This window comes from Malaclemys terrapin (genome assembly GCF_027887155.1).
Source record: "Malaclemys terrapin pileata isolate rMalTer1 chromosome 20 unlocalized genomic scaffold, rMalTer1.hap1 SUPER_20_unloc_1, whole genome shotgun sequence".
NCBI lineage: Eukaryota > Metazoa > Chordata > Testudines > Emydidae > Malaclemys > Malaclemys terrapin.
Genome location: NW_026530188.1, coordinates 749267 through 776777, shown reverse-complemented (window position 1 = coordinate 776777; position 27511 = coordinate 749267). Strand labels below are relative to the sequence as shown.

General features: G+C 68.6%; 4 protein-coding genes across 5 annotated transcripts; 3 read left to right on the top strand and 1 right to left on the bottom strand.

The window, feature by feature from the left end:
- The first annotated feature begins 1208 nt into the window (after positions 1-1208).
- On the top strand, positions 1209-5669 carry LOC128829443 (putative testis-specific Y-encoded-like protein 3). The gene is made up of 7 exons (XM_054014863.1): positions 1209-2543; positions 2890-2967; positions 3456-3567; positions 3649-3794; positions 3871-3947; positions 4477-4577; positions 4826-5669. Exons 1-7 carry the CDS (start codon positions 1620-1622, stop codon positions 4891-4893), a joined length of 1506 nt encoding a protein of 501 aa, XP_053870838.1. The 5' UTR covers positions 1209-1619; the 3' UTR covers positions 4894-5669.
- Positions 5670-7109: 1440 nt separating this feature from the next.
- On the top strand, positions 7110-17345 carry LOC128829442 (semaphorin-3F-like). Of its 2 annotated transcripts, XM_054014861.1 has the most exons (18): positions 7111-7362; positions 8309-8429; positions 9970-10130; positions 10704-10766; positions 11021-11140; positions 11402-11495; positions 12316-12435; positions 12788-12927; positions 13319-13433; positions 13960-14029; positions 14148-14292; positions 14587-14809; positions 15022-15110; positions 15319-15360; positions 15738-15895; positions 16110-16177; positions 16572-16702; positions 16794-17345. In XM_054014861.1, exons 2-18 carry the CDS (start codon positions 8327-8329, stop codon positions 17076-17078), a joined length of 2127 nt encoding a protein of 708 aa, XP_053870836.1. In that variant the 5' UTR covers positions 7111-7362; positions 8309-8326; the 3' UTR covers positions 17079-17345. The 2 variants fall into 2 exon arrangements, with proteins under 2 accessions (XP_053870837.1, XP_053870836.1); XM_054014862.1 differs by lacking the exon at positions 10704-10766 and having other exon boundaries at positions 7110-7362.
- On the top strand, positions 17203-19655 carry LOC128829374 (uncharacterized). Its single transcript, XM_054014750.1, has 3 exons — positions 17203-17249; positions 17332-17438; positions 18225-19655. Exons 1-3 carry the CDS (start codon positions 17203-17205, stop codon positions 18980-18982), a joined length of 912 nt encoding a protein of 303 aa, XP_053870725.1. The 3' UTR covers positions 18983-19655.
- Positions 19656-20898: 1243 nt separating this feature from the next.
- On the bottom strand, positions 20899-26440 carry PNCK (pregnancy up-regulated nonubiquitous CaM kinase). The gene is made up of 11 exons (XM_054014859.1): positions 26347-26440; positions 25864-25996; positions 24854-24928; positions 24074-24212; positions 23693-23816; positions 22915-22990; positions 22555-22667; positions 21887-21965; positions 21717-21804; positions 21467-21585; positions 20899-21207 (listed from the first exon to the last, which is right to left on the bottom strand). The coding sequence occupies exons 3-10, from the start codon at positions 24859-24861 to the stop codon at positions 21475-21477; spliced, it is 738 nt and encodes a 245-aa protein (XP_053870834.1). The 5' UTR covers positions 24862-24928; positions 25864-25996; positions 26347-26440; the 3' UTR covers positions 20899-21207; positions 21467-21474.
- Positions 26441-27511: the final 1071 nt, after the last annotated feature.

Genomic DNA, 27511 nt, shown 5'->3' with positions numbered 1-27511 from the left:
CTGCATGGTGCTGGCTTGCCTGGTGCTGAGATGCAGCCACCTGTGGGGTGGGCTGGCTGGGGAGCAGTTTGGGACAGGAAGTGAAGCTGATGCCTGTTTCTGAGTGCAACTGGAGTGGAAATTTCGAGCTGGAGAATGGGTGCCTCCGAGCTGGGATTCGGCCCGGACGCCGGGGTTCAATCCCTCAATTTTAGGGGGGTGAAAAGCCAGGCTGGGGGAAAAGCCAGGCTAGGGGAGAGCGCCCCTTGCAGAGCCCCCCCGCTGTAGGGCCCCCTTTCCATCCCTTTGTAAATGTCTCTCCCGAGATTCAGGGTCACAGTGCCACACAGTGGTGACTCAGCAATGCAGCAGCCCCCTCCCCTCCCCAATTGTATTTCCTCTTTGCTGGATGATAGGGTCCGGCTGGAAAAGCCCCCACCCTGCAATCTACTGCCCCTCACGCGGGGCAGGGGAGGCAGTATCTTTTGCTCCCCTCTGGGCTGTTCTTTATGAGGCCGACGGCTATTTGCAGCACGACTAATATTTGCTTTGCCATGTGCAATACACAATGCACTATTGTTTGCAGTGCATTCTCACGTGCAAGGCACCATTATTCACGGGGGCCCCATTATTGGCAGGGCTCTATTGTTTGCAGTGCATTACTATGTGCATTGTATGCACTGCACTCTCGTGTGCAATGCACCATTATCTGCGGGGCTCTATAGTTTGCAGGGCATTGTATTGTGCAATGCACTCTCGTTTGCAATGTACCGTTCTGTGCAGGGATCTATTGTTTGCAATGCATTACTACGTGTAATAATTACTACGGGAACAGGCAGCGGTGCTGGAGTAACAGGCGGAGTAACACACATAATGCTAGAGTACCTTGGATGCACTGCACTCTCGTGTGCAATGCACCATTATCTGCGGGGCTCTATTCTGTGCAGAGCATAGGCTTGTGCAATGCACTATTATACAATATTGTTTCTGGTGCACTCTCGTGTGCAAGGCACCGTTGTTCCCGAAGCACTACGACGGCGCAACGAGCAATTACGCGCCACGTGCATTTGCTCCGCCTGGCGGGCGCGCGCTTACCCACAGCCCGGTGCCTAGGGCGCAAGCGCCGCATTCGGCGTTACTGCGCATGCACCGAGGGACGTTCCTGCCAACGCGCATGCGTCCCGCGCAGTCTCCCTTTGAGACACTGCCGAGGGCCCCCGCCCCGCCCCATCTCTGGCGGACGCAACCGAATCCACCGAGCCTGGTTCCGCCTCCTGCCCATTGGCCGCCGCCGAGAAGGCGCCCGTCGTATCAGCGTCCGGGTCCCCCACGTGGGAGGCGGGACGAAGGCGGAACCCGCGACGATTGCTGGCGCCGCCGGCCAGTGGCCGCCCGGTTCGCCCCCCCACGTGGGACGGAAGGCTTTCCCCTCCCGCCGTTGGCGGGGCCGCCCTGCCGCTGGCCAATCAGAGCGGGAAGGGGAGAGAGGAACAGAGGGGGGAGGGAGAGACGCGCGAGGCGCTCGAGTTTGGCAGTTGGCGGCGGCCGTTGCTCCCCTCGCGCCTCTTCCGTTTGAAAACGAGGGTTGAGCGGGAGGGGGACTGGCGCGGCCCCGCCCCCGGGCCTGAGCGGACCGAACCATGAGCGGGGACGGGGGGATCCCCCGGACCCCACCACCCTCCCCGGCCGCCAAGCGCCGCCGCCCGGGCCCGCTGCTGAAGGAGACCGAGGCCGCCCAGGCGCTGACCCAGCTGACGGCCTGGGGGGGCCTGGAAACCGCCGGGCGGCAGGGGGCGCCCGCGGCCCAGGGGGACCTGGAAACTGCCGTCAGCGGGCTGGCGCCCCCTGCTGGGGAGGGGGGCCTGGAAACTGCCCTCCCCCCGCGGGGCAGCCTAGACACCGCTGGTAGCGGGCAGGGGAGCCTCGAGGCTGTCGCCAACGGGAAGGGGAGCCCCAAGACCGCCGGCGGCAGGAAGGAGGACCAAGAAACTTCTGAGGGGGAGCTGAGCCCCCAAGGTGCAGCCGGGGTGAAGAGGAGCCTTGAAACCGATTCTGCTGAGGAGAAGGGGGTCCTGGAAACCGCTGCCACGACGACGGGGAGGCTCGACACCGACACCCCTGCGGGGAAGGGGGTCCTGGAAACAACAGCTACAAAGATGGGGAGGCTCGAGACTGACGCCGCGGAGGGGAAGGGGGTCCTGGAAGCCGCCGCCGCAAAGATGGGGAGGCTTGACACCGCCGCCGCTGAGGGGAAGGGAGGCCTGGAAACTGCCGACGGCCGGGAGGGGCGGAGGAAGAGGAGGGCGGAGGAGGAGTGCTCCATCATCTCGGTGGGAGAGGAGGAAGAGGAGGAGGAGGAGGGGGCCGCGGCGGCCCGGCCGGCCCCGGACACGGAGCAGTACCTGGAGGCGCTGGAGGCGGTGCAGCTGGAGCTGGAGGCGGTGAACGAGCAGGCCGGCTGCGCCTTCCGCATCCTCAAGGCCAAGTTCGGCCACATGCGCCGGCCCCACCTCGAGCGCCGCAACCTCATCATCCAGAACATCCCCGGCTTCTGGGTCACCGCCGTATCCCTCCGCCGGGGGGCGCCGCAGGGCTGGGCGGGGGCGCTCTCCCTGGGGGGGCGGGGGCTGGGCAGGGGGCGCTCTCCCTGGGGGGGCGGGGGCCTGGGCGGGGGGGTGCTCTCCCTGGGGGCCTGGGGCCAGGGCAGGGGGCGCTCTCCCCGGGGGGGCGGGGGCCTGGCCAGGGGGCGCTCTCCCCAGGGGGGCGGGGGCCTGGCCAGGGGGCGCTCTCCCCAGGGGGGCTGGGGGTGCTCTCCCCAGGGGCTGGGGGCTGAGGGGAGAGCGGGGGGCTAGGCCTGGAGAACCCAGGCATCTGAGTTCCTGTTGCGATTCCTTGACTCAGGCTCCCCAGTTCCTCAATCACCCCCAGTTGTCGGCCATGATCAACGACCGCGATGAGGACACCCTGAGCTACATGACCAACCTGCAGGTGAGGGCAGGGGGGCTGGGCCCCCAGACATCTGGGTTCTCTCCCCGGCTCTGGGAGGGGAGTGCGGGATGGTGCGTGAGAGCAGGGGGGGCTGGGAGCCAGGACTCCTGGGTTCTCTCCCCGGCTCTCGGAGGAGTAGGGGGACCAGAGTGGTGTGGGTGGGGGTGTGCGCTGTGGAAAGTCTGAGGCCTGGACTCCTGGGTTCTCTCCCCGGCTCTCGGAGGAGTAGGGGGACCAGAGTGTTGTGGGTGGGGGTGCGCGCTGTGGAAAGTCTGAGGCCTGGACTCCTGGGTTCTCTCCCCGGCTCTCGGAGGAGTAGGGGTCCAGAGTGGTGTGGGTGGGGGTGCGCGCTGTGGAAAGTCTGAGGCCTGGACTCCTGGGTTCTCTCCCCGGCTCTCGGAGGAGTAGGGGGACCAGAGTGGTGTGGGTGGGGGTGCGCACTGTGGAAAGTCTCAGGCCTGGACTCCTGGGTCCTTTCTGCCCTGCAGGTGGAGGAGTTCACTCACGCCAAGTCGGGGTGTAAGATCAAGTTCTACTTCAGCGGGAACCCCTACTTCCAGAATGAGGTGATCGTCAAGGAGTTCCAGCCCGCCTCCTCAGGTACGGGGCGGGGCTGCTTTCGGGGGGTGCTGGGGGGCGCTCCCCACGCCTGCCCCCTCACCCCTGCCTCTCCCCCACCAGGCCGGCTGGTGTCACACTCCACCCCCATCCGCTGGTGGCGGGGCCAGGACCCCCGGGCCCACGGCCGCAAGAGCCCCGAGATGGGGCGCAGCTTCTTCAGCTGGTTCGGGGACCACAGCTTCCCTGCCGGCGACCGGATCGCTGAGGTGAGCCCCCCCTGAACTCCCCAGCCCCCCACCAGATGCCCCTCCCACCTCTTACCCCTCTGCTCTGTGCCGCCAGATCATCAAGGAGGACCTCTGGCCCAATCCCCTGCAGTACTACCTGATGGGTGAGAACGGGGGCGCCGGGGATGACAGGTGAGACTGCGCCCCCCGCCAGAGCGGGGGGACATCGGGGTATGGCAGGCTGGGGAGCCAGGCGCTGTGGGGAACTTGTTGGTGGCTGAGAAGTGCATGCTGGGTAAGCCCCGGGGCAGGCGCTGAGCATTGTGTGTACCCCGGGGGCCGGGCGCTTAGCATTGTGAGTACCCCGGGGGGATGGACACCAAGCATTGTGGGTAATGGGAGGGGGGCGGGCGTTGAGCATCATGGGTACCCGGGGGGTGGGTATCGAGCATTGTGAATATACTGGGGGGAGGGGTGCTGAGCATTGTGGGTAACCCGGGGCGGGGACAGGCACTGAGCATTGTGGGTATCCTGGGGGGATGGGCGCTGAGCATTGTGGGTAATGGGGGTGGGTGGGCGTCAAGCATTGTGGGTACCCGGGTGGGGGGAGGGCGGGCACTGAGCATAGTGGGTACCGCGCAGGGATGGGCGCTGAGCATTGTGGGTAACCCGGTGGGGGGACGGGCGCCGAGCATTGTGGGTAACTCTGCGGTGCCCACAGCGGGACCGAGCATGGGGACGACTGTGTGGTGATCGTGGATGACGAGGGGGAGGAGGACGAAGTGCAGGAAATCATGGACGAGGAAGAGGATGGCGAGGAAGGTCAGTAATGGGGGTCCCTGGGTAACACCCCCTCCCCCAAGGGGCTGTGTCTCTGCGCCGGGCGGGGGGGTTTCTCATGACGGGGGCAGTGCTGGGCAAGCAGGGGTTGTGGGTCGGGATGGGGGGTGGTGGTGGAGTGGGGAGGGGGTTGTGGGGAGCGATTGGGGGGGTGGTGGTGGAGTGGGGTGGCCGTGGGTCAGGATTGGGGGGCGCCGGCAGCACCCACGTCTGTCCCCGTCCCCCCCCAGGCAGCGCGGCGGAGGAGCTGATGGCGGCGGCGTCCGGCCGTGGCTCAGAGCCGGAGGAAGATGGATGATCCCCCCCCCCGCCCCACCAGCACCCGAAGACAGACCAGGATCCCCCCCGGCGCCCCCTGCTGGGCTGAACTCTGTGATTTGAGCTTTGCCCGCGGCCCCAGCTCAGGGCTTGGGGCAATTAATCGCATCCCTTAAGTTATTGAGGGGGGCTGCAGTTCCCAGCCTGGCCACTGGGGGGCAGCGCTACCCTGCCGCGTCACAAGTGGGGCAGTCGTCTGGGGGGGCCTGGGCCTGCTGGGGTCGGGTATTGGCCCAGGGCGCTGGGGGCATGGTGGGTAAATACCCCCCCCCCCATGGGCCCATGGGGCCCTGCCTGGCCATGGGAGAGGGGCATTGTGGGTAAATACCCACACACACACCCCAGTGGCCAGGGGGGGCCTGCCCCTCCAGTGGCCTGTTTCGTGCAGCTCAGGGTCTTTTTCCATTAATTAATTGTGTTCAGTGGTTGGCCGTTAACACCCCCCAGCCTGGGGCCCCCCCGGACCCGCTGCCAACCTCAGGGCTCCCCCGAGGCTGCTTCCTGCACCTCCGCTGCACCCCCCACAGCTAATCCCATCAGCCCCTGGGGCTGGGCACGATGTGATCTGCCTGTCTGCTGGGGGGCACCGTGGGGCAGGGTGGGGGGCCCCTCTGATGTCTTGTAGCCGTGGGTCAGGCGCTGGGCTGGCCAGCCCCGGCGCCCCCCATGGCCGCCCTATGCAATGCTACTGAAGGGGGGCGGGGGGTTGGACACGGCCCCCTGAAAACAAAGCACTTAATATACGGAGAGATTTCACCCCTCCGGCTCCTTCCTGGTGCGCCGCCCCCTGCCTGCCCGCCGTGGGGTCCCCCCATCCCCCTGCCCGCGCGCCGAGGAGTCCCTCGGCCCCGTGCCCATCTGGCCCACCTGCCATGGGGTCCCCCTGCTCGCCCGCTGTGGGGTCCCCCCATCCCCCTGCCCACCCGCCATGGAGTCCCTCGGCCCCGTGCCCATCTGGCCCACCTGCCATGGGGTCCCCCTGCCCCGCCCGCCGTGGAGTCCCCCCATCCCCCTGCCCATCCAGCCCGCCCGCCGTGGGGTCCGCCCGCCGTGGAGTCCCTCGGCCCCCTGCCCATCTGGCCCACCTGCTATGGGGTCCCCCTGCTCGCCCGCCGTGGGGTCCCCCCAACTCCCTGCCAATCCGGCCCACCGGCCGGGGCGTCCCCCATCTTCCTGCTCGCCCGCCGTGAAGTCCCCCCATTCCTCTGCCCATCCAGCCCACACGCCGAGGGGTTCCTCGGCCCCCTGCCATTCCGGCCCACCCACCGTGGGGTCCCCCTGCCCGCCCACCGAGGAGTCCCTCGGCCCCCTGCCCATCCAGCCCACCTGCCATGGGGTCCCCCTGCCCGCCTGCTGAGGGGTCCCTTGGCCCCCTGCCCGTCCGGCCCACCCGCCGTGGGGTCCCTCCGCCCCCTGCCCATCCAGCCCACCTGCCATGGGTTCCCCCCAACCCCCTGCTCATCCAGTCCACCCGCCGTGGGGTCCCCCCAACCCCCTGCCCATCCGGCCCACCCCCCAGGGGGTCCCCCATCCCCCTGCCCGTGCGCCAAGGGGTCCCTCCATACTCCTCCCCATCGGGCCCACCCACCGTGGGGTCCCCCAGCCCCTGCTCGCTGTGGGGTCCCCCCATCCCCCTGCCATGGGCCCCTCATCCCTCCCAGGACGTCCTTCCTGCCCGGCTGTCTGAGCAAAGGGGCTGTGGCAGACCCCCCTTCTCCACCCCCACCCCAAGCTGAGAGAACCCCGGTGTCCTGGCTCCCCACCCCCGCTGTGGGGGCATTGCTGAGTCTTGAGGTCTCAGGGTCTGTTTGGTTCCCGGGCCTGGGGCGCCAGCGAAGCCCGGGTGGGCTCGGGGGGCAGCAGAGATATTCCCAGCATGCACTGCTGCGGGGGCGCCCCCAAAGGCTGCAGCTCCCAGCATGCCCCTGGGGGGGTCACCTCTGCTTGGCTGCCGGGGGGCTCCCCACATCGTCCTAAATCTGTTCCCCCCCCCCCCCGCACTGCTTCTCCCTCCGGGGACCCCCCCACTTCCCCCTTGAGGGACACACCCCCACACACACTTCCCCCTCCCCCCTCCGGGGACCTGCCCCTTCTCGGACCCCCACTTCCCCTCCCCCCGCCGGGGACCTGCCCCTCCTCGGACCCCCACTTCCCCTCCCCCCGCCGGGGACCTGCCCCTCCTCGGACCCCCACTTCCCCTCCCCCCGCCGGGGAGGCCCCATCCCCTGCGCTGTTCCGGGGCCCGCCCCCAGCCAGGTGAGGGGGAGGGCGGCGGGCAGGGAGGGGTTAACGGGGGGGGGGATCAGCTGCTGGGCAGGGATTGGCCGGGGGATTATCGGCCCCCTTCGTCCTGGGAACTTCCCATGGGGGGGGCGAGATCTCACCCCCCCGCGGGGCAGCCGGGCGCGGAGCGGGGACCGGGACGGCTGGGAGCCGGGACAGAGCCGGGGTAAGACCCCCCTCCAGCGCCCCCCACTCCCGCCCCACAGCCCCCGCCCCCCCACAACCCCCCCAGCGCCCCCCACTCCCGCCCCACAGCCCCCGCCCCCCCACAACCCCTCCAGCGCCCCCCACTCCCGCCCCACAGCCCCCGCCCCCCCACAACCCCCCCAGCGCCCCCCACTCCCGCCCCACAGCCCCCGCCCCCCCACAACCCCTCCAGCGCCCCCCACTCCCGCCCCACAACCCCCGCACCCTCCCAGCCCTGCCGGTGCCCCCCACTCCCGACCCGCAGCCCCTGCCCCCCCCAGCCCCCGCTGTCCTAGATTTTGTTAAGTCTCCTTGGCCCCGGGATGCAGGGGGGCAGGTGCCCGCTTTCGGACGGGAAGTGAAGGAGCCCCCCCCCTTCTTCCCCAACTGCAAGGACGTGGGGGGGAGGCACATTTCGGGACTGGCCTTGGGGGGGGGGGGGGTGCACATCCCAGCATGCACCTGGCCGCACCTGGGGGGTGGAGCCTGCAGGTTGTAGCTCGTGCAGCTGGGGGCTAGGGAGGCGGGAGGCCGGGTGGGGGGAGGGCTTGTTCCCTGCAGGGGGGGTGGGAAGATCAGCCCGTCACGCACGGGGCTGGTGGGGCCCACATGCCGTGTCCCCTGGCTTCACCCCATTGCTCTGCCTGCAGGAGGTGGGGTTCGGCTGGGGGGGCTCTTGGGGGTTGGGCACTCCCCAGGGGCACTGATGGGGGGTGTCCCTGGCGGGGGAGGGGCTCAGCTGGGGTATCCCAGCCCCTCCAGCCTGCAAGGGGGTTTGGGGGGCAGTGCAGTGTGTCCCCCCTGGGGGGGTGTGGGTCGCCCCTGCCCCACTGCTGGTCCCCCCAGCGCTCGGCCCTGCCGGCCAGGGGAGAGCGTCCCCCGTCCCCCTCCCTGCCCCCCGCCTACCTTTTCTCCTTCTCCCATAGGTGCTGCCTGCCCCCGCCATGGCCCCCCCAGTGCCCACGCTGCTGATGGCCTTGGTGCTGGCCTGTGCCCTGGCCTGGTCCAGCCCCCTCAGCACCCCTCGCGTCTACCTGCCCTACAAAGGTGAGGGGGGGCACAGCCCCTGTGCCCACTCCCAGCCGGCTGGCGTGCACACACGCGTGCAAAGCGTGCGTGCACGGTGATAGACGTGTGCAGGACGTGGGCAGTCGCCTGCAGAGATGTGTGTTTAGGCAAACACGCCTGCTCCTGGATGCTGGTGCACACACGTGTCTGTGCGAGCAGACGGGCAGCCTGAGTCCTGGCCGGGTCACCAGGGGGCACGTGGTGCGGAGGTACCCGAGGTGCCCCCCCGCTCCTCCCCCTCCTTGCTGGGGACTCCGGGATCTGGTTACCCAGTCGCAGGGAGCGGCTTTCCCAGAAAAGCTTAAAATACCCAGAATGCCAAGCAGGGCTGAGTCTCCCCTCCCCCCCAAGCCTCCTGTGTCGTGCAAGATGCTGACCAGTCGTGCAACACGGCACCCAGCTGTGCAACGCGGCATCTAGCTGTGCAATGCATCAAGACCACCTGCCTGTCGTGCAACACGCTGACCAGTCGTGCAATGCACCATCCAGCTGTGCAATGCATCAGGACCACCCGCCTGTCGTGCAAACGCTGACCAGTTGTGCAACACACCATCCAGTTGTGCAATGCACGGGGCAGTGGCTCCCCGCCATTGTCTCAGTCCCAGCCTGGCTGGATATAGCTGTGACACACGGCCCAGACACGCCACAGCAGGCACCTGGCATGGGGCTGGCTGGAGGTCACCCCCAAAGGCTGCAAAGCCTGGGGCTTGTGGGGATTTCCGGCAGGACGCCTGGGTCCCGTCCCTGGCGCCAGGAGGGCAGCGGGGGCTGGTGGGTTAGAGCAGGGGGGGCTGGCAGCCAGGACTCCTGGGTTCTCTCCCCGGTTCTGGGAGGGGAGTGGGGGCTGGTGGGTTAGAACAGGGGGGGCTGGGAGCCAGGACTCCTGGGTTCCCTCCCCGGCTCTGGGAGGGGAGTGGGGGCTGGTGGTTAGAGCGGGGGGGCTGGCAGCCAGGACTCCTGGGTTCCCTCCCTGGCTCTGGGAGGGGAGTGGGGGCTGGTGGTTAGAGCAGGGGGGGCTGGGAGCCAGGACTCCTGGGTTTTATCCCCGGCTCTGGGAGGTGAGTGGGGGCTGGTGGTTAGAGAGGGGGGGCTGGGAGGGGAGGGGGGTCTAGTGGGTTAGAGGAGGGGGTAGTTAGTCCTGCCCTTGGCCCTGGCTCTCGGACCCTGTGCCAGCCGTGCCCGCGGGGGGGGAGGGGATTGACACGCTCAAGGTCACTGCAGGTGGGAAGCTCGCAGCGCGGCCTGGCACGGGGCTGGAATGCGGCTGGGGGATTTCAGGGATTATTTCTGGGCTTTGCTCTGCCCGGCCCCCCCCACCCCCAAAATACCCCCTGAGCTCAGCCAGCGCCAGGCAGATTAACGGGGGTGGGGACCACTCCAGCTGCTGCCCGTGGGGGGGGGGTAGGACTCCTGGGTTCTCGAGGGGGGCTGGGGGGGTAGTAGGGACTAGTGGTTAGAGCAGGGGGGGGCGGGGAGCCAGGACGCCTGGGTCCCATCCCAGCTCCATCGCTCCCCCCAGAGCTCCTGCAGACCCGCACCGCCCGGCCCTTCGCTTTCGCCTTCAACACCAGCGACTATCGGATCCTGCTGGTGGACCAGGACCAGGACCGGCTCTACCTGGGCGCCCGCGACTACCTAGTGGCCCTTGACCTCCACAACATCAACAAGGAGCCGCTCATCGTAAGGTGGCCCGGATGCCTGGGTTCTCTCCCCGGCTCTGGGAGGGGAGTGGGGGCTGGTGGTTAGAGCAGGGGGGCTGGGATCCTGGACTCCTGGGTTCTCTCCCGGCTCTGGGAGGGGAGTGGGGGCTGGTGGGTTAGAGCAGGGGGGGCTGGGAGCCAGGACTCCTGGGTTCTCTCTCTGGCTCTGGGAGGGGAGTGGGGGCTGGTGGGTTAGAGCATGGGGGGCTGGGAGCCAGGACTCCTGGGTTCTCTCCCTGGCTCTAGGAGGGGAGTGGGGGCTAGTGGTTAGAGCAGGGGGGGCTGGGAGCCAGGACTCCTGGGTTCTCTCCCTGGCTCTGGGAGGGGAGCAGGATCTGGCGGGTTAGAGCGGGGCTGGGGGGGAGCCTGGACTCCTGAGTTCTCTGGGTGGGGAGCGGGGTCTGGTGGTTGGAGCGGTGGGGGTGGGGGCTGGGTGCCCGGACGCCTGGGTTCCCTGGGAGGCAGGAGGGCTGTAGGGGGCGGGAGTCAGGAGCACGCCCTGGGGGGCTGGTTCTGGGGTCCCCATCTCAGACCCAGTCTCTGCTCTGCCTAGATCCACTGGCCGGCGTCCCAGAGCCAGCAGAGCGCCTGCCGCATGGCGGGGAAGGGTCAGCGGGTGAGATGGGGCAGGGCCCCCCAGTCCCCCCCCAGTTCCCCCTCCCCACAGCCCTCCCCCGCCCTGTCACCCCCCTCCTGAGACCACGCAGGGCTTTCCCAGTTACCCCGCTGCCTCCCGCCCCCCTGCTGGGAATCTGCCCCCAGGGACACCCTTTGTCTCTGCCCCCCCAGATCCCCCTGCGATTCCCTCCCCCCCATTGGGGTCCCAGCTCTGCCCCAACTCACCCGCCTGCGCCCCCCCCCCCCGCCCAGGGCGAGTGTTTCAACTACGTGCGTCTGGTGGAGCCCGTGAATCGCACCCACCTGTACGTCTGCGGGACAGGGGCCTGCCAGCCCGTCTGCGCCCTGGTGCACCGCGGCTGGAGGTCGCAGGTGAGCTGGACGCCTGGGTTCTCTCCCGGCTCGGGGAGGGGAGGGGGGTCTGGTGGTTAGATGGGGGGGGCTGGGAGCCAGGACTCCTGGGTTCTCTCCCGGCTCGGGGAGGGGAGGGGGGTCTGGTGGTTAGAGCAGGGGGGCTGGGAGCCTGGACACCTGGGTTCTCTCCCCTGCTCTGGGAGGGGAGTGGGGGCTGGGGTAGCAGGGCAGGGTGCTGGGGGTAAGAGCTCTGACCCCTGCCCCCCCGTCCCCCTCCAGGAGTACCTGTTCCGCATGGTGCCGCAGTCGCTGGAGCCAGGGAAGGGGCGCTGCCCGTACGACCCCCGGCAGAGCAGTCTGGCCACGCTCGTCAGTAAGTGGGGGCTGCGGGTGTCACGGAGTCCCAGGTCGGGCCCACTCCTGGCCCCGTGCGGTCCGTGGGGCGAACCCCCGTCAGAGCGACAGCCCTTCCCTTCTCGGGGTCCCCTCTCTCTCGGGGTCAGGCTCCTCCACCTCCCCTCGCTCTGGGGCCCCCCATCTCCCCGCTCCCAGAGGGAATAATGCCCCCCCCCCCATTCTCTAGCCTGGAGGGACTCTCAGCCAGCGTCGCACAGGAGGGTTATCGAGCGTCTGACCCCAGCACAGGAAACTCTCCGGCCTCAGGCCTGGCCCCCCTCAGTCCAGCACATCCCAGTCTCCCTGCATCCAGGGGGGCTCTGCCTGCTCCCCCTCTCCAGCCCCGAGCCCCCTGCTCCCCAGCTGGGCATCTGATACCCCCGTCCCCAAGCCCCCCTCTGTCCATTGTCGTCTCTCCAGGGAAACAGGGTCGCCTGGGCCCCTCTCCCCTCTTCTGTCCTCTGGCCCCTCGGGCTGGAACCAGCTGGTCCGGTCACTGGGGTCCTCTCCCCGCAGCCCATTGTCCCCCCACTGGCCAGAGCCGGCTGCGACTCCGGGTCACCAGTTGCTGGGGTCTCCGTTCTCCAGGCCGTCGGCCGAACTCCCTCTCCCCTCCCCTCGTTAAACCAGGGACACTGAGTCCCACCCCCTTGGCGTGCAAACCAGTGACAAACCCCAGAGAACCCCCACTTCATTACGGGGGGGCCGGAATCTGTCTGTCCCTCTGCGGGGGCGCAGGGCTGCTCTGTGGGGGGGGGGTTCTCATTCCCCCTCTCATGGCCTCCCCTGCCCCGCAGACGGGACGCTCTACGCCGGGCTGCACGTGGATTTCATGGGCACCGACGCGGCACTTTTCCGCACCCTGGGCCCCCGGCCGGCCGTGCGCACGGAGCAGTACGACTCGCGCTGGCTGCATGGTACGGGGGGGCCGGGAGTGAAGGGTGCTGGGGTCCGGGCCGGAGGGGCTGCAGGTCAGGAGTGAGGGGCAGTGGCTGGGCCGGGGGGGGCTGCGAGTCGGGAGTGAGGGGTGCTGGGGGAGCCGGGGGGGGGGGGCTGCGGGTTGGGAGTGAGGGGAGCCGGGGGAGCTGTGGGGGCTGCAGTTCGGAAGTGAGGGGCAGTGGCTGGGCTGGGGGGTCCAGGCTGGGGGGGGCTGCGGGTCGGGAATGAGGGGCGCTGGCTGGGCCGGGGGGTGTTCTGGGTTAGCAGTGCCCCCTCGTGGCAGACGCGGGCGTTGCACTCACCTTGGCTCCGCCCCCACCTCCCCCTCAGACCCCGTTTTCCTCCGGGCCCATGTGGTGCCGGACAGCTCCGAGCGCAGCGACGACAAGCTCTATTTCTTCTTCCGCGAGCGGGCGCTGGAGGGCACCGTGGGGCCCGGCGTGCTGGCCCGGGTCGGCCGGGTCTGTCTGGTGAGTGTCGTGCAGGGGGCGCCGGGGGTCCAGGCGTGGGGCTGGGCAGGGGGCACTCTCCCCTGGCAGTCAGGGACTAGCTCCCCAGCCTGGCTTTCCCCCCTCTGAAATTCAGGGATTGAACCCTGGTGTCCGGGCCGAATTGCAGCTCGGAGGGGCCCATTCGGCCTCTTGAAACTTCCACTCCAGTTTGAGTCAATAACAGGCATCTTCTTCACTTCCTGTCCCAAACTGCTCCCCAGCCGCCCCGCCCCAGAGGTGGCTGCATCTCTGCCCCAGGCGGGCCATCCCCATGCGGCATTCTGTGCGGCTGTTCCCGAGGGCTCCACCCCAGAGGCGGCTGCACCTCAGTGCCGGGCGAGCCGATCCTTGTCCCCTGTGTCTCTCCCAGAACGACGACGGCGGGCAGCGGGCCCTGGTCAATAAGTGGACGACGTTCCTGAAGGCCCGGCTGGTTTGCTCCGTGATGGGCGAGGATGGAGTGGAGACCTTCTTCGACGAGCTGCGTGAGCCTGGGGAGGCCGGGGGGGGGCAGGGACGTTCCCCGGGGCTCAGTCTGAGCCGTAGCCGAATGCCCGCGAATTCCTAGTCCCGACTGCGCCCAGCCAGGACAAGCTGCCAAGAGCCGCGTCTCAGCTGCGGGAGAGTCAGGTCTGGGGACGGCCCCGGGGCAACACCGACATTTTCCCTCTGGCTCTGGGGCAGGTCCCAGCCGCGTTCGCGGGCAGGGAACGTCTCACCCCACAGCTGAGGTCACCACGCATGTTTCCCTGTGACACTGATGTTCAGCGGGTTACGAGCTTTCATCCGGGCAGACGTCAGAGTGGGGACCGTAGTAGTGCAGCCGGTCACAGGGGTGGGGGGCTGAATACAGGGTGTGGAAGAAGGTCACAGATGGGAGGGGGGCCCAGGATGCCTGGGTTCTCTCCCCAGCTGTGGGCAGGGAGTGGGTTACAGCAGTGGGGGATGGTAAGGGAGCCCGAACACCTGGGTTCTATATGTGATTCATCTCCTCCCCGCCCCCCTTTCCAGGAGACGTTTTCCTGCTGCCGACTCAGGACGAGAAGAACCCCCGCGTGTACGGGCTGTTCTCCACCCTGGGGTGAGTCGGGGGGCTGGGGTGGGCATTGGGGGGGCTGGGGATTTGGGGGTGGGGTCTCGGACGGGGCAGGGCGACCCCAGGGGGGCTGGGCAGTCTGTAATCCCCCTGTCCCCCCCAGGTCGGTATTCCGGGGCTCGGCCGTCTGCGTGTACCCCCTGAACACCATCCGCAGCGCGTTTAACGGCCCCTTTGCCCATAAAGAGGGGCGCAGCTACCAGTGGGTGCCCTACACCGGCCGCGTGCCCTACCCCCGCCCCGGAGCCGTGAGTGGGGGCTGGGGGCCCGGACGCCTGGGTTCTTTCCCCGGCTCTGGGAGGGGAGTGGGGGCTGGTGATTAGAGCGGGGGGGGGGGGGGGGGGCTGGGGGCCAGGACTCCTGGGTTCTTTCCCCGGCTCTGGGAGGGGAGTGGGGGCTGGAGGCCCGGACGCCTGGGTTCACTCCCCAGCTCTGGGAGGAGGTGGGGCTGGGGCTGGATGCCTGGGTTCTCCCTGGCTCTGGGAGGGGGTGGGGCTGGGGCCGGGGCCGGACGCCTGGGTTCTCCCGCTCTGTCCCCACAGTGCCCGGGCGGCGCCTTCACCCCGGGACTGGGCTCCACGCGCGAGTTCCCAGACGAGCTGGTGATGTTCGTGCGCTCGCACCCGCTGATGTACGACCCCGTGTACCCGGCGCCGCGGCGCCCCCTGCTGGTCCGCGCCGGCCTCCCCTACGGCTTCACCACGCTGGCCGTCGACCTGGCCCAGGCGGCCGACGGGCGCTACGAGGTGCTCTTCCTCGGTACCGGTATGCCGGACGCCTGGGTCCCATCCCCGGTGGGGAGCCCGGATGCCTGGGTCCCATCTCTGGCTTGGTGGGAGAGGAGGGATGGGTGCCTGGACGCCTGAGTCCCATCCCTGGCCTGGGTGGGGGAGGAGGGATGGGAGCCCGGACGCCTGGGTCCCTGGGGGGGGGCAGTGGCTCCCCCATCTCAGGTGCTCTCTCCCCTCCCCCCTCAGACCGGGGCACGGTGCAGAAAGTGGTGGTGCTGCCCAAGGACCCAGGCGTCCTGGAGGAGCTGACACTGGAGGAGGTGGAGGTGTTCAAGGTGAGAGGCCCCGCCCCTGCTGTCCAGGCCCCGCCCCTTTCCTCTGGGCCCCACCCCTTTTTGTTCCACCCTTCCATCTTAGTCCTGCCCCTTCCCACCAGGCCCTGCCTTTTGTGGCTCCTCCCCCTCCCTCTAGGCCCCACCTCTTTCCCTGGCTCCGCCTCTCCCCCTCTCCAGTGGGTTCACCGCCCCTCCCTTCTCCCAACAGACCCCCGCCCCCGTGAAGACTCTCTGGATTTCGTCAAAGCGGGTAGGTCGGGGGCAGGGCTACCACACCCAGTGGTGCCATGGTCTGGTGGGGGGCTGGGGGCCCGGATGCCTGGGTTCTCTCCCCGGCTGGGAGGGGAGTGGGGGCTGGTGGTTAGAGCAGGGGGGGCTGGGAGCCAGGACTCCTGGGTTCTCTCCCCGGCTTTGGGAGGGGAGTGGGGGCTGGTGGTTAGAGCAGGGGGGGCTGGGAGCCAGGACTCCTGGGTTCTCTCCCTGGCTTTGGGAGGGGAGTGGGGGCTGGTGGTTAGAGCAGGGGGGCTGGGAGCCAGGACTCCTGGGTTCTCTCCCTGGCTCTGGGAGGGTGGGGGGGTCAGTGGGTCGGGGGGGGGGTCCGTCCCTCAGGTGCGCGTCTCCCCCCAGCACCAGCTGTACGTCTCCTCGGACGTGGGCCTGACCCAGCTGAGCCTCCATCGCTGTGGGGCCTACGGCCCGGCCTGCGCCGACTGCTGCCTGGCCCGGGACCCCCACTGTGCCTGGGACGGCCGCCGCTGCGCCCGCTACAGCCCCACCCCTGCCAGGTGAGCTGCCCGGACACCTGGGTCCCGCGCCCCGGGGGGAGGGGCCCGCTACAGCCCCGCCCCTGCCAAGTGAGCCGCCCGGATGCCTGGGTCCCGCGCCCCAGGGGGTGGGGGCTTCGAGCAGGGGGGGGCCAGAGGGGGCGGCAGGTGCAGCTCGGGGGGGGGCAGCTGGTAGGGAGCTGATGCTGTGTCTCCCCCTCTCCCCCGTCGCCAGGCGTGTCCGGCGCCAGGACATCAAACATGGAGACCCCATTCGCCAGTGCCGCGGCTTCAACGCCCTGGGTGAGTGCCCCTCGCGGCGGGGGCTGGGGCAGCTTGGACGCCTGGGTTCTCTCCCGGCTCGGGGAGGGGAGTGGGGGGCTGGGGGCAGCTTGGACGCCTGGGTTCTCTCCCGGCTCGGGGAGGGGAGTGGGGGGCTGGGAGACAGGATGCCTGGGTTCTCTCCTGGCTCGGGGAGGGGAGGGGGAGGGGGGGCTGGGAGACAGGATGCCTGGGTTCTCTCCCGTCTCGGGGAGGAGAGTGGGGGGCTGGGAGACAGGATGCCTGGGTTCTCTCCTGGCTCGGGGAGGGGAGTGGGGGGCTGGGAGACAGGACGCCTGGGTTCTCTCCCGGCTCGGGGAGGGGGAGTGTCCCTGTTGCTGCCCCCACTAACGTGTGTCCCCCCCCCCCCCCCCAGCGGAGCAGGAGCTGGCAGAGCAGGTGCAGTTCGGGGTGGAGGGGGGCAGCGTGTTCCTGGAGTGCCGGCCCCCCTCCCCCCATGCCCAGGTCCGGTGGCTGCTGCAGCCGGAGGGCAGCACCCGGCGCCCGGTGAGTGACCCCCCCCCCGCTACAGCCCCCCATTGCCCTGGGGGGGCATGGAGGATCTGACCCCCCCCTCGTGTCTCTCTCTGCCCCCCAGCTGCCCCGGGAGCGGGTCCTGCTGCAGACGCCCCAGGGGGCCCTGCTGGGCCCGGTGACGCTGGCGGACGAGGGCCGGTACCAGTGCGTGGGCACCGAGAACGGCTACACCCGCCCCCTGCGCCGCCTGCTGCTGCGCGTCCTGCCCCATGGCCTGCTGGGGGGCGCCCCGCCCCCCGTCTGCCAGAGCCCCTGGGGCCGGCCCCGGATCAGAGCCGAGTCGTCGGGAACCGGCCGGGGGGGGCCGTCTCTGCGACGCGACCGGAGCTCCCCCCCCCGGAACTGACTGGGGGGCTCGGACCCCACCGGGGGGGGGGGGTTCGTTTCACATTCCAAGGGGGACCCCGGAGCGAACCCCCCCGGGGAGGGGACCGAGGGGGGGCTCTGCCTGGTGCCCGCATTTCCTTTCCATGGACATCAGCCCCGTTGTTGACTACGGGGGGGCCCGGACGCCTGGGTTCCCCCCGGTTTGATTTGTAGAGTCTATTTTTTCACGGCTGGGGGGTTTCTAACGTGGCTGGATTTGGGTTTTTTTAAAGTAATTTATTTTTTATTTCCTGTGACCCCGTCGATGCTGTGGACGAAACCGGCTGCCAAAGATTAAAGGGGCCAACGTTTGATTTTCTAAATGTGCCCCCAGCGCATGGTGAGGGGCTGGCTCGTCAATCGGGGGGGAGGGCCCCGCAGGCCCTGCCAGCCCGGCCCTGGGATCCCCCCACCCTGGCCAGTGCCCCTCACTCCCAGCCCGCAGCCCCTGCCAGCCCGGCCCTGGGCTCCCCTTCCGCCCCGAGGGAGGTTGAGGGGTGGGGGGCTGTGGGGGAGATTTGCGGTGGGAGCCGGCAGCTGCTCTGTCCCCTGGCGTCCGGCATGGCGGGGGTGAGGCCCCGGTTCTGCTCTGCGACGCGCCCCCCGGCTGGCATCAGCTGCTGGCAACGTCCCGACCTGGTTTATTCCGGGCGCTGGGGCCTCTCGGGCCTGGTTTGCTTTGGGTGTTTGACGGCCCAGGAGGTGGTCACAGGGGAGGAAGCTGGTGCACTCCCCCCTCCGCCAATTTTTCTCCCCCAATTCCAGGACCCAGCGGGGAAGACGGGGGGGGTTAGGGTTTGGATCACTAATTAGGCCTCGGTTGTAACGGGCGGGCGGGTGGCTCGACCCCGTCGCTGGCCAATTCGAATGCAGCGTTTCGCCAGTTCGCATTTCCTCCGGGGGGCGGGGGGGCAGCGTCTACCCGTCCTGCGTCAGCGAAGGGGGTTCCCAGCTCCCCAGGCCGGCAGGAGAATCCATCCAGCCGCCCGGAGCGGCTCCAGGGCCGGGGCCAGGCCGCGATGGGGAGACCCCCGAGCTGGGAGCGCTGGGGGATACGTGAGCAGCTGGGTTTGGCCCGGGTCGTCGCCAGCAGGGGGGAGTCAGTTCCCTTCCTCAAAAACCCCAGGGCGAGAACCAGAAACGAGCCAGCCGAGGGAGAGAGGTGCTGAGAGGCGAAGGGCAGCCTTGGACCCGGGCCGGGAAGGCCTGGGGAGGAGCCGGACTCTGGCAAACGAGGGGCAAATACAGAATTGGGCCAAACCCGACCGTGAAGAGCAGCGAGCCGGAGCCTGGGGCCGTCGCAGCGGAAGCCGGAAGCTGCTCCGCGACCCGTGGGGCCCCTGGGCCAGCCAGCTGCGAAAGGGTCACTCAAGGACGACAAGGCCATTGCGGAGAAATGAATCGAATTCGGTCTTCACGGCCGAGGATGGGAGGGAGATTCCCACACCGGAGCCCGTCTGTTTAGGTGACAGATCGGAGGAAGTGTCCCGGATTGAGGTGTCGCTAGAGGAGGGTTTGGAACAAACGGATAAACTAACCAGCACTAAGTCCCCAGGCCCAGATGGGCTCAGGCAGGAACTCAGACGTGCCGTCGTCGTCTGTCCCCCCCTGACGAGGATGGCTCGTGTGCCACCGATCGTTACAAAGGGCTCCAGCGGTGCCCCCGGCAATTACAGGCTGGTGAGTCTGACTTCAGTCCCGGGCAAACGGCTCGAAAGTGTCATAGAGAACAGAACGGCCAGACACGGAGCTCACCACAACTTGTGGGGTAAGAGGCAACGTGGATTTCATAAAGGGAAATCGTACCTCACCAATCTACTAGACTTCTCTGAGGGGATCCACCAGCCCGTGGCCAAGGGGATCCCATGGAGATCGTGGACTTAGATTGTCAGAAGGCCTTTGACACGGTCCCTCGAGCAAAGGAAGACGAATAAATGGTCAGTTCTCAGCATGGAGCGAGGGACCTCGTGGTGTCTCCCAGGGGGTCTCTGCTGGGCCCCGTCCTAGTCGACAGAGCGGTGAGGTGGCAAAATTTGCAGACGATTGAGAAAAGGACCTCGCAAAACTGGGTGATGGGGCAACAAACTGGCAGGCGCAATTCAACGCTGATAAATGCCCATTGGGAAACCCCGTCCCAACTCTGCAGATACAACGGTGGGCTCTGCATTAGCTGCTGCCACTTGGGAGAGACCTTGGAGTCAGAAAGTGCCTCTCTGTGACTCCCTGGTGTGACCACAAAAATATCCCAGAACAGTCCCGCAGGGGGCGGAGGAAGTAAAGCAGGACGTGTCGTTTACTCCTCCTCCTCACACAGGAACCAGGGGTCACCCCATCAACTGAGCAGGCAGCAGGTGTGAGACAAGCCAAAGGACGACAGTAGCCTGGGGAACTCCCTGCCACAGGATGCTGTGAAGGCCTAGAGGGCTCAGAAAGGAACTAGAGCAGTTCCTGGAAGTGGGCTGGGGCCACTACTGGTGGAGAGCAGGGGATTAGTCAGGTGTCCCTTTGTCCCTCCCCCCAAGGGCCCCTTTTCCTTCCTCCTGTCTCCCCACCTGGACATCAGGGTTCCTCTTTCTTCCTCTCATTGTTTTCCCCTCCCCCCACTGGTACTCGGACGCCTGCATGCCCCACAGCCCGTCCCTGCCCGGACGCCTTGGCCCCTCCTGTCTTCCCCCGCCCCCCAGATACCCAGGTTGCCCTTTTCCTCCCCTGGCCGGACGCCTGGGTCCCTCCCCTTCCCCCCTGCAGCGAGAGAGGACGGGGTTATAGGACGGCTGGGGACAGGACCCCCCCCCCAACCCGAACTGGGCCCTATTTGGCCGTGTCCATTGTTAGTGGTCTCAGGACAGCACCCCGAGCATCCAGCTAAGAGTGGGGGGTGGGTGTTTGTGTGTGTGTGTGTGCGCGCGTGTGCTGGGCAGGGCCCCTTCCTCCAGGCACGACGGGGACACAGAGAATGTCAGGAGGGGCCGTGGCCTTCGCCCCAGACAGGGATTCCCCCCCTCCCCCCCCAGCCACCCCCCTCCGGTCAAACAGGGGAAGCCCCTGGGTCTGATCTGGGGGGGCAGGTGGGCCATTGGGATACACCCCCCCCAGCCCCACTGTGTCCGCTCGGAAGGGTGCAGCAGATGGGGAAACTGAGGCATGACCAGACGGGCTGGCGAAGAGCCAGAAAAGCACTCGGGGTTTGCGGTCCGGGGTCGTGGAGCCCTCGCCTGGCTGGGCCCGGCTCCGTGAGCCCGTAACCCAGCTGGGGGGATTTCCAGCACCGGCCCACGGCCCAGCCCAGAGACCGGCCAGCCAGGCCTGCAGAGCCTCCAGATACCCCAGTCCCATCCCCCCCCCCCCCCGCCCCATGGACCCCACACAGCCCCGGCCCTTCCTAGCACCCCCCACCCCACGACCTGCTGCTGGGCGCGCAGCTCCAGCACCCAGCCCTGCCGGCCGTGGTTACAGTCGGGTGACGCCTCCCCCAGCCACCCAACCCCAGCTTCCTGCCCTTCGCGGCCCCACAATCAACATACAAAGGAGGCCCTGGCTCCCGCTCATGGATGGAGGCAGGGGGCACCCCCTGTCCCGCCCCCCCTCCCAGGGAGAGAACCCAGGAGTCCTGGCTCCCAGGCCCCCCCGCTCTAACCCACCAGCCCCATGGTGCGGGGCAGGATACCAGGGTCGATGGGTGCAAAACTCCATGATACTCCCCAGCTCATTTGACAGGTTTTATTATTGACAGACCGTGGGATGTGAAAGTGCCCCCCCCGCCCCTCCCCCCAGCCCTGCCAGTGCCCCTCACTCCCAACCCACAGCCCCCTGCCCCCCCAGCCCAGCTCTGCCGGTGCCCCTCACTCCCGACCCGCAGCCCACGTCGCATTGCAGTCTGTGGTGCCGGGGTGGGGGGGCTTTTTCTCCTTTTAACACCTCCCCCTCCATGCCTCAGCTCTCTCTGGTCGCCCCCTGAGCTAGTGGGGTGGGGGGGCCCAGCGGGCGAGTTGGGAGAGGCGGGGGGGGGCTGTGGTCGGAGGATACCCAGCCCCAGAGGTGGCTACTGGCGGGCTGCTGGGTCTGGGGTTTGGTCCTTCATGCAGTTGGGCTCATGCAGATGCCAGCACCTGCAGGGAGAAAAGGGGGGAGAGACCATGAGCACTGGGGGGAGCAGGCCAAGGGGGGGGGCTGGGGGGGGGCTGTTCTCACCTCTCTGGTGGCCAGCCCCTGTTTGGGGGGCGGAGCTAAACCAGGGAGGGATGGGGCGTGGCTAGCCGGGGGCGTGGCCAATGGAGCTCCGCTGGGGGCGTGACCTGGGTGGGTATATGGGCGTGGCTAGAGTGGGGCGGAGCCAATCATCCCCCCCCCCCCCTGCCCCGTTCTCACCTCTGGGGTCACCAGTCCCCGCTCGGCCCCCCCGGCGCCTCCTCTGCCGGCTCGTCGGCCTCGGGGCCCTGCCCCACCTTGCAGATGTGGCGCAGGAAGGACGTGGCGTTGAAAGCTCGCTGGGGGGCACAGAGAATATACTGCGTGAGCCCCCCCGGGATGGGACCCAGGCGTCCGGGACGGCGAGCCCCTAGGGGGACCCCCAACGCACCCATCCTCTGGGGATGGGACCCAGGCGTCCGGGGCTCACCTTCCACTGAGTCCTGGCGAAGTTTTTCTGGATCTGTTCGCTGACGGAGCCGTGAATGTTTTTGTCCAGGGCCGTGTCCCCCGAGATCCTGGGGGGGGTCAGAGGTGAAAGGTCAGGGGGCTCTGGAGGGGGACCCCCCACCCCCTCCCGTCCCATGGAGGGGCGCTCACCACGGGTGCTGCAGGGCCTGTTCACACGTGTAGCGCGTCTCGGGGTCCCGCTGCAGCAGCTGCCGGATGAAATCCTTGGCTGGGGGAATGGGGGGGTCCCTGTGAGCAGGGGACCCCCCACTCCCATATAGGGGACCCCCATGGCCCCTCCCACGTAGGCACCCCCACGCCCATATGGGGGACCCCCATTCCCCCTCCCATGTAGTGACTCCCCACTCCCATATGGGGGAGCCCCATTCCCCCTCCCACGTAGGCACCCCCACTCCCATATGGGGGACCCCCATTCCCCCTCCCATGTAGTGACCCCCCCATATCCCCTCCCACGTAGGGACCCCTACTCCCATATGGGGGACCCCCATTCCCCCTCCCACGTGGGGACCCCTATTCCCCCTCCCACGTAGGCACCCCCCACTCCCATATGGGGGACCCCCATATCCCCTCCCACATAGGGACCCCCCACTCCCATATGGGGGACCCCCATTCCCCCTCCCATGTAGTGACCCCCCATATCCCCTCCCACGTAGGGACCCCCCACTCCCATATGAGGGACCCCCATATCCCCTCCCATGTAGGGAAATCCCCTCCCTGCTGTCCGAGCCCCTCCAGGTTCCCCTGCCTGCCCCCCAGGGCCCCCAACCAGATGTCGGGGCCCCCCCGCAGGGTCTTACCCGAGTCCGAGATATCGTCCCAATAGGGCGAGTCGAACTCGAACTCCCCTTTGAGGATCTGGGCGAAGAGTTCGGAGTCGTTGTCGTCGTAGAAGGGGGGGTAACCGCACAGCCTGGGGGCGGACGGGGGGGTGAGAGACGGGGAACCCCCCCATGGACACCCCTTCCCCAGGGGGACAGCGCCCCCCACAGCCCTCCCGGACACCTGGGTCCCCTGCCCCATGTCTCCTCCCCTCCCCAGAGACACCGGCCCGGACGCCTGGGTCCCATTCTGCGGGGCCGAGTGTGCTGTGGGGACCCCTGGTAGCGGTGCCCCCCGGACGCCTGGGTTCTCTCACCCCCAGCAAGGGCGGGACTTACAGGATGTAGGAGATGACGCCCAGCGCCCAGGAATCCACGGCTTTCCCGTAGGGTTTCTGCTCCAGGAGCTCGGGGGCTGGCGGGTGAGAGACGGGAGTCAGTGCCCCGGCCCCCCCAAACGACCCCGGCCTGCCTCTGGTCCCCCAAACTGCCCCCATGCCCTCGGCCCCCGCCTGCCTCCGGCCCCCCAAACTGCCCCCCATGCCTCCGGCCCCCCAAACCGCCCCCGCCTGTCCACAGCCCCCCCAAATTGCCCCGGCCCCCCAAACTACCCCCCATGGCCTCAGCCCCCGCCTGCCTCTGGCCCCCCAAACTGCCCCCATGCCCTCGGCCCCCGCCTGCCTCTGGCCCCCCAAACTGCCCCCATGCCCTCGGCCCCCGCCTGCCTCCGGCCCCCCCAAACTGCCCCCCATGCCTCCGGCCCCCCCAAACTGCCCCGGCCCCCCAAACTACCCCGGCCCCCTCAAACTGCCCCCCATGGCCTCAGCCCCCGCCTGCCTCTGGCCCCCCAAACTGCCCCCATGCCCTCGGCCCCCGCCTGCCCCCGGCCCCCCAAACTGCCCCGGCCTGCCCCCAGCCCCCCCAAACTGCCCCGGCCCCCCAAACTGCCCCCATGCCCTCGGCCCCCGCCTGCCTCTGGCCCCCCAAACTGCCCCCATGCCCTCAGCCCCCGCCTGCCTCTGGCCCCCCAAACTGCCCCCGCCTGCCCCCAGCCCCCCCAAACTGCCCCGGCCCCCCAAACTACCCCGGCCCCCCCAAACTGCCCCCGGGCCCTCACCCACGTAGCCGGGGGTCCCACAGGCCGTGGCCATCACCCCGTCCGACTCCAGCTTGGAGAGCCCGAAATCCGTGATCATGATCTTGGCGTCCTCGAGGGGGCTGGCGTAGAGCAGGTTCTCGGGCTGGGGGGCGGAGGGGGGGGTTACACTGGGGGGGGCATCTGGGCAGAGACCCCCCCATCCCCTCCCTGCAGCCCCCTCCCCCGACTGCACCCACAATCCCGCCTCATGACCCTAACCCCCCCATCCCCTCTCAGATCCCCCCACCCCCTCTGAGACTCCGCCCCCTGCTGTGACTCCGCCTCCACCAGGGCCCCCCTGAGACCCCGCCCCCAGGCCCCTCTGAGACCACGCCCCCTCGACGCGGCCCCGCCCCTCACCTTGAGGTCCCGGTGCACGACGCCCAGCTGGTGCAAGTAGCTCACGGCGCCCAGCACCTGCCGGACGAGGCGGCTGGCGTCCCGCTCCGTGTAGTGCCCCCGCGCCACGATCCGGTCAAACAGCTCCCCCCCCGTCACCCTGCCAGAGACCCCCGTGAGCCAGGGGACCCAGGCGTCCGGGCTCCCAGCCCCCCCCGCTCTAACCCACCAGCCCCCCTCCCCTCCCAGGGAGAGAACCCAGGCGTCCGGGATCCCAGCCCCCCCTGCTCTAGCCACCAACCCCGCACTCCCCTCCCAGAGCCGGGAGAGAACCCAGGAGTCCTGGCTCCCAGCCCCCCCTGCTTTAACCACCAACCCCCCACTCCCCTCCCAGAGCCGGGAGAGAACCCAGGAGTCCTGGCTCCCAACCCCCCTGCTCTAGCCACCACCCCCCACTCCCCTCCCAGAGCTGGGAGAGAACCCAGGAGTCCTGGCTCCAGCCCCCCCTGCTCTAGCCCACCAGCCCCCCACTCCCCCTCCCAGAGCCGGGAGAGAACCCAGGCGTCCGGGATCCCAGCCCCCCTGCTCTAGCCACCAACCCCCCACTCCCCTCCCAGAGCTGGGAGAGAACCCAGGAGTCCTGGCTCCCAGCCCCCCTGCTCTTAGCCCACCAACCCCCCTCCCCTCCCCTCCCCTCCCAGAGCCGGGAGAGAACCCAGGAGTCCTGGCTCGCAGCCCCCCCCCCCCGCTCTAACCACCAGCCCCCCCCTCCCCCAGCAGAACCCAGACGTCCGGGCTCACAGCTGCATGGCCAGGTACAGGTGCGTGGGAGTTTCGTGGATGTTCTCCAAAGCCACAATGTTCTCGTGATGGACCCTGCAACGGAACGGGGGGGGGGGTCAGCCCCAAAACAACCTCTCCCCCCTGCTCCCCAGCCACACCCCCCTCCCCCCTCCCCACACCTCTCCCCCCAGCTCCCCAGCCACACACCCCTCCCCACCCCCCAGCTCCCCAGCCACACACCCCTCCCCCTCCCCACACCTCTCCCCCCAGCTCCCCAGCCACACACCCCTCCCCACCCCCCAGCTCCCCAGCCACACACCCCTCCCCCCTGCTCCCCAGCCACACACCCCTCCCCCTCCCCACACCTCTGCCCCCTGCTTCCCAGCCACACACCCCTCCCCCTCCCCCACCCCCCAGCTCGCCAGCTACACACCCCTCCCCTCCCCACACCTCTCCCCCCCTGCTCCCCAGCCACACACCCCTCCTCCTCCCCACACCTCTCCCCCCAGCTCCCCAGCCACACACCCCTCCTCCTCCCCACACCTCTCCCCCCTGCTCCCCAGCCACACCCCTCCCCCTCCCCACCCCTCTCCCCCTGCTCCCCAGCCACACACCCCTCCCCCTCCCCACCCCCAGCTCCCCAGCCACACACCCCTCCCCCTCCCCACCCCCCAGCTCCCCAGCCACACACCCCTCCCCCTCCCCACACCTCTCCCCCCCTGCTCTCCGCCACACCCCTCCCCCTCCCCACACCTCTCCCCCCAGCTCCCCAGCCACACCCCTCCCCCTCCCCCACCCCTCTCCCCCCCTGCTCCCCAGCCACACACCCCTCCCCCTCCCCACCCCCCAGCTTCCCAGCCACACACCCCTCCCCCTCCCCACACCTCTCCCCCCTGCTCCCCAGCCCACACACCCCTCCCCCTCCCCACACCTCTCCCCCCTGCTCCCCAGCCACACCCCCCTCCCCCTCCCCACACCTCTCCCCCCTGCTCCCCAGCTACACACCCCTCCGCCCCGACCCCCCTTACTTCCGGAGCACGGCGATTTCATTCTCCACAGCCACCTCCTTGCCCCGCAGCGCCTTCTTGGGGATGCAATTTCAGGGCCACCAGCCGCTGGGAGCCCCGCTCCTCGGCCAGGAACACCTCCGAGAAGGCCCCTCTGTGGGACAGACCAACATGGGCGGCTGCCCCCCACCCCAGCAATGCAGAGAGGGGGAAACTGAGGCACGGAGACGCTGGAGAGCGGATACGTTCCCCAGAGTCCCAAAACCAGGAGTCCTGGCTCCCAGCCCCCCCTGCTCTAACCACCAGCCCCCACTCCCCTCCCAGAACCAGGAGAGAACCCAGGCGTCCTGGCTCCCAGCCCCCCCGCTCTAACCACCAGCCCCCACTCCCCTCCCAGAGCCGGGAGAGAACCCAGGAGTCCGGCTCCCAGCCCCCCCCCCCACCTGCCCCCAGTCTATTCACCCCTCCCCAGGATTTGTGCCCCCCCTTGCTGGGTTGACTCACGCCCCAAGTTTCTCCTTGATGTCATAGACGGTGCCGATCTCCTCCGTGGTTTTTTCTCCAGCTCTCTCCCATGAGCACGGCACGCGGGTCTGGCCAGGCACTGGGGAGACAGGCAGGGAAGGACCCATGGGTTGGGCAAAGAAACCCTGCTCTGATCCACGAGCCCCCACTCCCCCTCCCGGAGCCGGGGAGAGTCCCAGGAGTCCGGGCTCCCACCCCCCTGCTCTACCCCACTAGCCCCCCTCCCCTCCCAGAGCCAGGGAGAGAACCCAGGAGTCCTGTTCAAAACCGAAAGGGGTTGAAGACCAGATGCACTGAGCAGGGCATTGGTGAGGGACCTCCATTCTGGGGGGGGGGCAGGAAATGGGGGAACCTTCCCATGGGGCTGTGCAGAAGGGCCTGGCAGTCTGCTAGACCCTCCCCCCAAAAGACTAGGGTCACCGTGCCCCACCTCCCCCCACACCACACACCCGAGGCCAGGGACCTGGTAAATGGGAGGCAAAAAAGATGGCCACCATTGGGTGTTAAAGGGGTGTGGGGGTGAAAGGATCCAGGGTGGAGGGTGCGTGTGTTCAATTAGTGATTGGAGGGGAGGGAGAGGATTGCGAGGGGATGGATGGGCATGTGGGGGTGGACGGATGGATGGAGGGATGGGGCGCTGTGGGGAATGGATGGGGGATGGATGGGGCATTTGGGGATGGAGGGATGGGGCGTGTGGGGATGGATGGAGCTTGTGGGGATGGATGGGGCGTTTGGGGATGGATGGATGGAGGGATGGGGTGTGTGGGGATGGATGGAGGGATGGGGTGTGTGGGGATGGATGGGGCGTTTGGGGATGGATGGAGGGATGGGGTGTGTGGGGATGGAGTGTGTGGGGATGGATGGATGGAGGGATGGGGCGTGTGGGGAGGGATGGAGGGAGGGATGGGGCATGTGGGGAGGGATGGAGGGAGGGATGGGGCATGTGGGGATGGATGGACAGATGGAGGAATGGAGGGATGGGGCATGTGGGGATGGAGGGAGGGAGGGATGGGACGTGTGGGGATGGATGGAGGGATGGGGTGTGTGGGGATGGATGGAGGGAGGGATGGGGCGTGTGGGGATGGAGGGATGGGGGCGTGTGGGGATGGATGGACAGATGGAGGGAGGGAGGGATGGGACGTGT

Excerpts from the sequence above, each read along its gene's own strand:
- LOC128829374 (XM_054014750.1), top strand. The coding sequence starts at position 17,203 with ATGGACATCAGCCCCGTTGTTGACTACGGGGGGGCCCGGACGCCTGG. Across the intron at positions 17,250-17,331 it reads GGGGGGGCCCGGACGCCTGG|TAATTTATTTTTTATTTCCT; the intron begins GTTCCCCCCGGT and ends GTTTTTTTAAAG. Across the intron at positions 17,439-18,224 it reads AAATGTGCCCCCAGCGCATG|GGCGAGAACCAGAAACGAGC; the intron begins GTGAGGGGCTGG and ends CAAAAACCCCAG.
- LOC128829443 (XM_054014863.1), top strand. The coding sequence starts at position 1,620 with ATGAGCGGGGACGGGGGGATCCCCCGGACCCCACCACCCTCCCCGGCC. Across the intron at positions 2,968-3,455 it reads GCTACATGACCAACCTGCAG|GTGGAGGAGTTCACTCACGC; the intron begins GTGAGGGCAGGG and ends TCTGCCCTGCAG. Across the intron at positions 3,568-3,648 it reads GTTCCAGCCCGCCTCCTCAG|GCCGGCTGGTGTCACACTCC; the intron begins GTACGGGGCGGG and ends CTCCCCCACCAG.
- LOC128829442 (XM_054014861.1), top strand. The coding sequence starts at position 8,327 with ATGGCCCCCCCAGTGCCCACGCTGCTGATGGCCTTGGTGCTGGCCTGT. Across the intron at positions 10,131-10,703 it reads TCAACAAGGAGCCGCTCATC|ATCCACTGGCCGGCGTCCCA; the intron begins GTAAGGTGGCCC and ends TGCTCTGCCTAG. Across the intron at positions 12,436-12,787 it reads CGACTCGCGCTGGCTGCATG|ACCCCGTTTTCCTCCGGGCC; the intron begins GTACGGGGGGGC and ends CCTCCCCCTCAG.
- PNCK (XM_054014859.1), bottom strand. Across the intron at positions 23,817-24,073 it reads TCGTGCACCGGGACCTCAAG|CCCGAGAACCTGCTCTACGC; the intron begins GTGAGGGGCGGG and ends TCCGCCCCCCAG. Across the intron at positions 21,586-21,716 it reads TCGCCAGGACTCAGTGGAAG|CGAGCTTTCAACGCCACGTC; the intron begins GTGAGCCCCGGA and ends TGTGCCCCCCAG.